The sequence below is a fragment of the Coregonus clupeaformis genome, chromosome 28 (assembly GCF_020615455.1).
Source record: "Coregonus clupeaformis isolate EN_2021a chromosome 28, ASM2061545v1, whole genome shotgun sequence".
NCBI classification, from domain to species: domain Eukaryota; kingdom Metazoa; phylum Chordata; class Actinopteri; order Salmoniformes; family Salmonidae; genus Coregonus; species Coregonus clupeaformis.
In genome coordinates, this window is record NC_059219.1 from 14,465,382 (window position 1) to 14,475,030 (window position 9,649).

General features: G+C 43.5%; 1 protein-coding gene across 1 annotated transcript; it reads right to left on the reverse strand.

Annotated features, from left to right (window-relative positions):
* Positions 1-1,450: 1,450 nt before the first annotated feature.
* On the reverse strand, positions 1,451-4,303 carry LOC121542867 (C-X-C chemokine receptor type 3-2). The gene is made up of 2 exons (XM_041852456.2): positions 4,191-4,303; positions 1,451-3,355 (listed from the first exon to the last, which is right to left on the reverse strand). Exons 1-2 carry the CDS (start codon positions 4,251-4,253, stop codon positions 2,234-2,236), a joined length of 1,185 nt encoding a protein of 394 aa, XP_041708390.1. The 5' UTR covers positions 4,254-4,303; the 3' UTR covers positions 1,451-2,233.
* Positions 4,304-9,649: the final 5,346 nt, after the last annotated feature.

A 9,649-nucleotide genomic window follows, 5' to 3' on the forward strand; every position in this document is an offset into this window, starting at 1 on the left:
TGAATAACAGACTGGTACCAAAGGACACGTGGACAGTTTGCCATAGGTAAAGCTGCATGAGTCTGTCATGACTAACTGTAACTTGGACACCTTTGGTTCCCCTCTTCAACAAGTGACAAAATGAAGCAATCAACCAAAGAAAATATCATTGCTGAGAGAATTTGAAATGTAGAAGTATTTGCAGCCTTCAAAACCACAAGGCAACATATGAGTAACACATATAGTGATGACCTGGCTCTTTTGAGGGAGTGGGTTTCATTTTTTTTTTGTAAGTCTTTTGCAAGAGATGATGCAGTTCGCAGAAATGATAGTCCTCAACTTATCAGAAAACCAAACAGCTTGAGAAACGGTTCACTGGTCACCTTCATATTATGCAGTCATTGCTGCTCACACTAGAGGCAGATGGGTTAACATGGAAGGCTACGCGATTGGATGGACAGTAGAATCTCATTAACAAAAATGACCCCAAAATTCTGTGTGTTTACAAGAAGAGAGCCAAAATAGACTAATATATGAAAAAATCCTGAGAACATGTTGTCTTTAAAAGCACCATAATTTTGAGCTACTAGGAATAAGGCCACTATCAGGAAGCACCAGAGGAACGAATCACAACAAAATAACATTCATGTTTTCCTCACTTGACACAATGTGCACATCTGTATTTCTTCCCCATTTTGTCATTTTCACAATCATTCAACAATTCAAATTTCTGTTCCCTCTTATCAGCTCCCACTAGTTCATGACTCCCTGTCCCCCTTTTGTATTGTATTCTCTCTTCTGCTCTCTTTTCCTGTCAGTCTCCACATCCCCCCTCCCTCTCTCTCGCACCAGGGCCATGATGCACAGACCTTTCAGGGTCGTCACTAGTTACCACATCCACAAAGTCATAATTATGGCTATTTCTACAATTTCTCTTCTTCAAATCTGATTTTTAAACCTAACCTTAATCCTAACCACACTGCTAACCTTATGCCAAACCCTAACCTTAAATGAAAACCAAAAAGCTCATTTTTGTTTTTATGAATCTTTACAATAGAGACCATTTTGACTTTGTGGCTGTGGTAACTAGTGACAACCACCTTAAAAAAATTATAACATATTTAATTTCATAACACACTAACTGCCTCTGTAGGGATAAAAAACAAACATGTTTTAGCATAGGCCTATTTATTTCTACAACAACACACTCACTCATCAAACTCCTGAGTGGCGCAGTGGTCTAAGGCACTGCATCGCAGTGCAAACTGTGCCACTAGAGATCCTGGTTCGAATCCAGGCTCTGTCGCAGCCGGCCGTGACCGGGAGACCCATGGGGCGGCGCACAATTGGCCCAGGGTAGGGGAGGGAATGGCCGGCAGGGATGTAGCTCAGTTGATAGCGCATGGCGTTTGCAACGCCAGGGTTGTGGGTTCGTTTCCCACGGGGGGCCAGTATAAAAAAAATCAAAAAAACGTGTTCACTAACTGTAAGTCGCTCTGGATAAGAGCGTCTGCTAAATGACTAAAATGTAAGCAAGCTAGTTGCAGTGCCTCCTAAACACATGATTGACATTGGGAAAGGCTATCAGTTGATGATTGATGTAAATCTGATAGTTAACTAGCATTTTTTATTTATTTATTGGGATTTCTCTTAAATAATAACTTCATAGTATACTATAATATTCATACTCTTCTAACTCGTGCTATATGGCTGGCTGGCTAGTGGCTTGTGTGGATATTTTAGTATACTGTGGTTAGCTAAAGTCTAGACTACCTGTGTTGCTGCTGCCCTGACACAACACCCGACTGATGAAGGGATGGAGTTGGGTCAGAGGGTCATAGAGCGTAGATGCAGCTGCTCCTCTCGATGTCTTCTGCCTTTCTGCTGTGCGTAGGCTTTGTAGGCCAGACCAAATATTGATGATGATGTAAATCACATGTTATGCTGCTGTGGCAGTACTGTTGATATTTAAACTAGGTAACTTGCTACACAGACTCGACCGGTGACTGCATCTCAAGCCATGCATGTTTGGATACCGGACGCACTCAAGCTCTGTACAGGGCAGACCAATGGATGGGATGGGGGGGTGGAGAACTTCACGACTTTACGATGACTTGTGGGTTCAGAACAACAACAAAAAGTGTATACAAAAAAAGTATAATTATACCACCACCCAAAAGGGCACTTTGCAAGTGAGAGGGCAAGGGGCAGGTGCTTGGGCACAGGTAGACCCCTAACTGTGCACGTGCCTGGCTCATGCCATGACAGAGAAGTAGGAGGTGTTCTCGCTCTCTGCTGAGCTGAAGGACCCGGTGGGCCTCCGTGTTCTCCCCTGTCCTCCCCATCCCTCCATCCCTGGATAGAACCTCTGGCCCAGCAGCCCCTTACACATTCTGGTCAGCTCCCTTCTAAACTTCACCCCCACAAAGCCGTACAGCAGCGGGTTCAGGGCACAGTGTGACAGCCCCATGCTCTCAGACACCAGGATCCCGATGTCCACCGTGCGGCCAAACTGGCAGCCACCACTAATCACGCCCAGCTTCTGCAGGCTTTCGGCCAATTGGAAGGAGTTGTAGGGCGCCCAGCAGAGCACAAACATGGACACCAGGGATACGATGAGGTGGAGGGACTTCCTCTTCTGGCGGCGCGAGGCGTTGCAAAGGGAGCGGAAGATACGGATGTAGCAGTAGAGCATGACCAGCAGGGGCAGCCCAAAGCCCAGCACCAAGTTGACTAGCGGCAGCCCCACCTGCCACTGGACTGAGCTGTAGGTGAACACCGTCTGGCACACCAGCAGGCCCTGATGATCCCCTGAGCGCCCCACTTCCACCTTCACCACCTGTCTGAAAGCGATGTCCACCCCACTCAGGCCCAAGCACACTGTCCAGATGAGGGCGCAGGCGATCTGGGCATGGCAGGTGTTGCGTTTCCAGCCGGTGCTGACGGCGTGGACAATGGCCAAGTAGCGGTCGAAGCTGATGCAGGCCAGGAACAGAATGCCGCTGTAGCGATTCAGAGAGAACAGGGCTCCGGAAATCTTGCAGGCGGCCACGCCGAACACCCACTGGCGGGCCCACTGGACGGCGAAGAGGGGCAGCGTGATGGCCAGCAGGAGGTCGGACACGGCCAGGTGGAGCAGGAAGGTGTCGGTGAGGGAGAAGGAGCAGGCCCCGCCTGTCTGAGAGGTGCGGTAGCGCCTCACCACACACAGCACCAGGATGTTACCCACCAGCGCCAGCACAAACACCAGGCTGTAGACCACAGGGGAGTAGCTCCGGGTGAAGTCCATGATGCCATCCTGGTTGCAGGGCACGCCACTGGATTGGCTGCTGCCTGTTTCAGGTGAATAGCTGTAGTAGCTGTCCTCTTCATACATCTGGAGACATAGGAGAGGAAAAGAGAGGGAGAGGATAGAAGATTAGCTAACTACAACAATGTTCTGCGTCCGTAAGCATAAAGCATCTCAGAGTAGGAGGTAGGAGTGATGATCTAGGATCAGGTTCCCCCTGCCCATATACTGTAATCTTGTTATGATCTAAAAGGTCAAACTAATCCTAGATCAGCACTCGTACTCTGAGACGCTTTATGAATACAGGCCCTGGATTCTCATTTGTATCTCTGACTAAACTCAAGTGGATGCAGTGCTAAATTCATCTAGATGTGTGTACCTGTTACAGATGTAAGAGCTTAATTTGACCCATATTGTCACAGCAAAATAATCCTGAAGCAACAGGATATGAACGTTTAGTCCATAATGTTGCTTGATCGGTGGTTAGGCTATTAGCTGGACAAAAGTAGGCTACATGAAAAGTGCAATATTGTTAATATAGCCGTGTGTTAGTGTAGGTTTTCAGTGAATTTATGTAAATCACAAAGCTTATCTGCATTTCCTGTGGTGCAGGACAATTCTCAGCAACAAAAGCGTGATCAAATTAAGATCCTAAACTTGTAGCTTCTATGATATTGAACAATATTTTAAATGGCCTCAGACTCTAATCATTGTGTTTTAAAATAAAAGTATTCATGTACAGATTGTTATACATTGTCATATTTTTTTTGATTCTGTAAATTTCTTGACTAACCATGTTGTTGTAAAATATAATTGTTTTTTAAAGTCTCATACTCCCAATGATTTATTGCAGCATCTATTGCTCTTGTGGTCATAAATAACTACATTCATCAGTATGTGGGATAACAAGACCGTTACTCACATAGTAATTATCTGTGGTTGCCTTGACGTGATCCATTGTTACCAACGAAACAGCGGAACACATGAAACACCTTCACAGACTCAGGACACTCTTCTCGTAGTCTCACCCGCGTTCCTCTCTTCTCTTACCACTCTGAACCAACTAAAAAGGAGAAGTTAGCAATTCAGGAACCGAATCCTCTCATTTTTAGGCCAAGTAGACCTATTCAAAGACAGCTGTTAGGAACCGGTGACTGTGTCCAAAGGGGATTGTGACATAGCAAAGGTAAAAAACTAAATGTACACTACCGGTCAAAAGTTTTTGAATATCTACTCATTCAATGGTTTTTCTTTATTTCTACTATTTTCTACATTGTAAAATAATAGTGAAGACATCAAAACTATGAAATAACACATATGGAATCATATAGTAACCAAAAATGTGTTAAACAAATCAAAATATATTTTATATTTGAGATTCTTCAAATGGCCACCCTTTGCCTTGATGACAGCTGTAAGGTTCTGTAGTTATTTTCTTAGTTCACCTTGTGTTCTTGAACGCAGCCCTGTTTCTTTGTGTTCGTGAACGTAGCCCTGTCTTTCATTTTTGTTCATTGATTGCACCTGTGTTAGTTTCTCACCTGGTCTCTTCAGCTCCTTATTTTGTTCAGTTCTTTCTGTTTGTGCCTTGTGAGGTATTGTTTGTTTTGACTCTACTAAGCCTTTTCCTAGCTTGTTTGTGAGAACCAGTTATAGTCTTCAGTCCTAGTTTTGTTTCACCTGCCTGTTTTCCTACCTGTGTATGACCATTGCCTGCCTGTGACCACGATTCCTGCCTTCTGCGAAGGCGTAATAAACACCTGCCGCGCTCTGCGCGTGAATCTACACCTTTTTCTCCCTGAGTATTCATCACAACAGCTTTGCACACTCTTGGCATTCTCTCAACCAGCTTCATGAGGTAGTCACCTGGAATGCATTTCAATTAACAGGTGTGCCTTCTTAAAAGTTAATTTGTTGAATTTCTTTCCTTCTTAATGCGTTTGAGCCAATCAGTTGTGTTGTGACAAGGTAGGCGGGGTATACAGAAGATAGCCCTATTTGGTAAAAGACCAAGTCCATATTATGGCAAGAACATCTCAAATAAGCAAAGAGAAACGACAGTCCATCATTACTTTAAGACATGAAGGTCAGTCAATACGGAATATTTCAAGAACCTTTAAAGTTTCTTCAAGTGCAGTCGCAAAAATCATCAAGCGCTATGATTTTTAAATTTTTTAATTAATGTATTTATTTAACCTTTATTTAACCAGGTAAGCCAGTTGAGAACAAGTTCTCATTTACAACTGCGACCTGGCCAAGATAAAACTGGCTTTCATGAGGACCGCCACAGGAAAGGAAGACCCAGAGATACCTCTGAAATTGCAGCCCAAATAAATGCTTCACAGAGTTCAAGTAACAGACACATCTCAAAATCAACTGTTCAGAGGAGACTGTGTGAATCAGGCATTCATGGTCGAATTGCTGCAAAGAAACCACTACTAAAGGACACCAATAATAAGAGATTTGCTTGGGCCAAGAAACACGAGCAATGGACATTAGACCGGTGGAAATTGTCATTTGGTCTGGAGTCCAAATTAGAGATTTTTGGTTCCAACCGATGTGTCTTTGTGAGACGCGGTGTGGGTGAAAGGTTGATCTCCGCATGTGTAGTTCCCACCGTAAAGCATGGAGGAGGACATGTTATGGTGTGGGGGTGCTTTGCTGGTGACACTGTCTGTGATTTTTTTAAAATTCAAGGCACACTTAACCAGCATGGCTACCACAGCATTCTGCAGCGATACGGCATCCCATCTGGTTTGGGCTTAGTGGGACCATCATTTGTTTTTCAACAGGACAATGACCCAACACACCTCCAGGCTGTGTAAGAGCTATTTTACCAAGAAGGAGAGTGATGGAGTGCTGCATCAGATGACCTGGCCTCCACAATCGCCCGACCTCAACCAAATTGAGATGGTTTGGGATGAGTCGGACCGCAGAGTGAAGGAAAAGCAGCCAACAAGTGCTCAGCATATGTGGGAACTCCTTCAAGACTGTTGGAAAAGCATTCCAGGTGAAGCTGGTTGAGAGAATGCCAAGCGTGTGCAAAGCTGTCATCAAGGCAAAGGGTGGCTATTTGAAGAATCTCAAATATAAAATATATTTTGATTTGTTTAACACTTCTTTGGTTACTACATGATTCCATATGTGTTATTTCATAGTTTTGATGTCTTCACTATTATCCTTCAATGTAGAAAATAGTAAAAATAAAGAAAAACCCTTGAATGAGTGTGACTGGGGTATGGGCTAACTCAACAGAGACATACAGTGCAAAATTGGTGGAAATTATAGCAGTAGCCTACATTAAGAAAAACACACACAAAACATGAGAAAACCCCAGAAAGGAAAGTAGAGCGTATAGAGCAGAGAAGATATAAAATCCCTGACTGCTTGCCAGTCTAATTGAGTACAGACAGACTGAATGTCTGATACACGTTCCCATAACATTGGGAAATGTTTTGAACTTGCCCCATCTGGGGAAGTGAAAACTGTGTTTTGCAGGAGTTGCATTTTTACTGTCTGTACTGTGGTATTATTCAGTTTCGACCCTGTCTATTGTGGCTAAAACCAGACAAACCTTTGCTTTGTTTGTGGATATTAATCTGTTGGATACAATCAGACATGCTTTGATTTCTGTAAGCATTTCTCTGAGCTCACTTTGATATCCAGTTATTTCTAAACCTTGTGGCCATGCGATACAGTCTCCAATACAGTCCCCAAGAGCATGAGTGGCGCAGTGGTCTAAGGCACTGCATCGCAGTGCTAACTGTGCCACTAGAGATCCTGGTTCGAATCCAGGCTCTGTCGCAGCCGGCCGCGACCGGGAGACTCATGGGCGGCGCACAATTGGCCCAGCGTCGTCCAGGGTAGGGGAGGGAATGGCCGCCAGGGATGTAGCTCAGTTGATAGAGCATGGCGTTTGCAACGCCAGGGTTGTGGGTTTGTTTCCCACGGGGGGCCAGTATAAAAAAAAGATGTATTCACTAACTGTAAGTCGCTCTGGATAAGAGCGTCTGCTAAATGACTAAAATGTAAATGTAATGAAAATCATTCTAAAGATATTCCCCACGGTGGAACTATTGCAAAAACAGGATAGTGAAAAAGACAGATAGTGTCTAGCATAGAACAATCTGTTAAAGTCTTTACACATAACTAAATGCAAAGATGTTGCATTATATCATTACTGATGTAAATGCCGCTCACCTGCTTTCTGTCGGAGTGTTGACGTGTTGAGGACCTGGACCCCTGAGGAGATTGAGCAGGTTTGATATCGCTTGCAGTTAGGTGATGAAGAAAATGTACCTCTGTTTCAGGTCACAGAGTTGCCTCTGAGGTGCTTTCACACTGTCACCCATGCAACACCCCAAGGAACTGGAAGAGATCAGCTATTTATACGAGTTACTGGTTTACTCACTCTTTCCCTTAAACATACAGTGCCTTGCAAAAGTATTCATCCCCCTTGGCGTTTTTCCTATTTTGTTGCATTACAACCTGTAATTTAAATGGATTTTTATTTGGATTTCATGTAATGGACATACACAAAATAGTCCAAATTGGTGAAGTGAAATGAAAAAAATAACTTGTTTCAAAAAATTCTAAAAAAACAAATAATGGAAAAGTGGTGCGTGCGTATGTATTCATCCCCTTTGCTATGAAGCCCCTAAATAAGATCTAGTGCAACCAATTACCATCAGAAGTCAAATAATTAGTTAAATAAAGTCCACCTGTGTGCAATCTAAGTGTCACATGATCTGTCACATGATCTCAGTATATATACACCTGTTCTGAAAGGCCCCAGAGTATGCAACACCACTAAGCAAGGGGCACCACCAAGCAAGCGGCACCTTGAAGACCAAGAAGCTCTCCAAACAGGTCAGGGACAAAGTTGTGTAGAAGTACAGATCAGGGTTGGGTTATAAAAAAATATCAGAAACTTTGAACATCCCACGGAGCACCATTAAATCCATTATTAAAAAATGGAAAGAATATGGCACCACAACAAACCTGTCAAGAGAGGGCCGCCCACCAAAACCCACGGACCAGGCAAGGAGGGCATTAATCAGAGTGGCAACAAAGAGACCAAAGATAACCCTGAAGGAGCTGCAAGGCTCCACAGCGGAGATTGGAGTATCTGTCCATAGGACCACTTTAAGCCGTACACTCCATAGAGCTGGGCTTTATGGAAGAGTGGCCAGAAAAAAGCAATTGCTTAAAGAAATAAGCAAACATGTTTGGTGTTTGCCAAAAGGCATGTGGGAGACTCCCCAAACATATGGAAGAATGTACTCTGGTCAGATGTGAATAAAATTGAGCTTTTTGGCCATCAAGGAAAACGCTATGTCTGGCGCAAACCCAACACCTCGAGAACACTATCATATCTTGACCCTGCTGTGGGGATGTTTTTCATCGTCAGGGACTGGGAAACTGGTCAGAATTGAAGGAATGATGGATGGCGCTAAATACAGGGATATTCTTGAGGGAAACCTGTTTTAGTCTTCCAGAGATTTAAGACTGGGACGGAGGTTCACCTTCCAGCAGGACAATGACCCTAAGCATACTGGTGAAGCAACACTTGAGTGGTTTAAGGGGAAACATTTAAATGTCTTGGAATGGCCTAGTCAAAGCCCAGACCTCAATCCAATTGAGAATCTGTGGTATGACTTAAAGGTTGCTGTACACCAGCAGAACCCATCCAACTTGAAGGAGCTGGAGCAGTTTTTCCTTGAAGAATGGGCAAAAATCCTAGTGCCAAGCTTATAGAGACATACCCCAAGAGACTTGCAGCTGTAATTGCTGCAAGAGGTGGCTCTACAAAGTATTGACTTTGGGGGGGAGGGGGTGAATACTTATGCACGCTCAAGTTTTCGTTTTTTTCGTCTTATTTCTTGTTTGTTTCACAATAAAAAATATTTTGCATCTTCAAAGTGGTAGGCATGTTGTGTAAATCAAATGATACAACCCCCCCAAAAAACCATTTTAATTCCAGGATGTAAGGCAACAAAATAGGAAGAATGCAAAGGGGGATGAATACTTTCACAAGCCACTGTAGATACTGCATGTACAGTGGGGAAAAAAAGTATTTAGTCAGCCACCAATTGTGCAAGTTCTCCCACTTAAAAAGATGAGAGAGGCCTGTAATTTTCATCATAGGTACACGTCAACTATGACAGACAAAATGAGATTTTTTTTCTCCAGAAAATCACATTGTAGGATTTTTTATGAATTTATTTGCAAATTATGGTGGAAAATAAGTATTTGGTCAATAACAAAAGTTTCTCAATACTTTGTTATATACCCTTTGTTGGCAATGACACAGGTCAAACGTTTTCTGTAAGTCTTCACAAGGTTTTCACACACTGTTGCTGGTATTTTGGCCCATTCCTC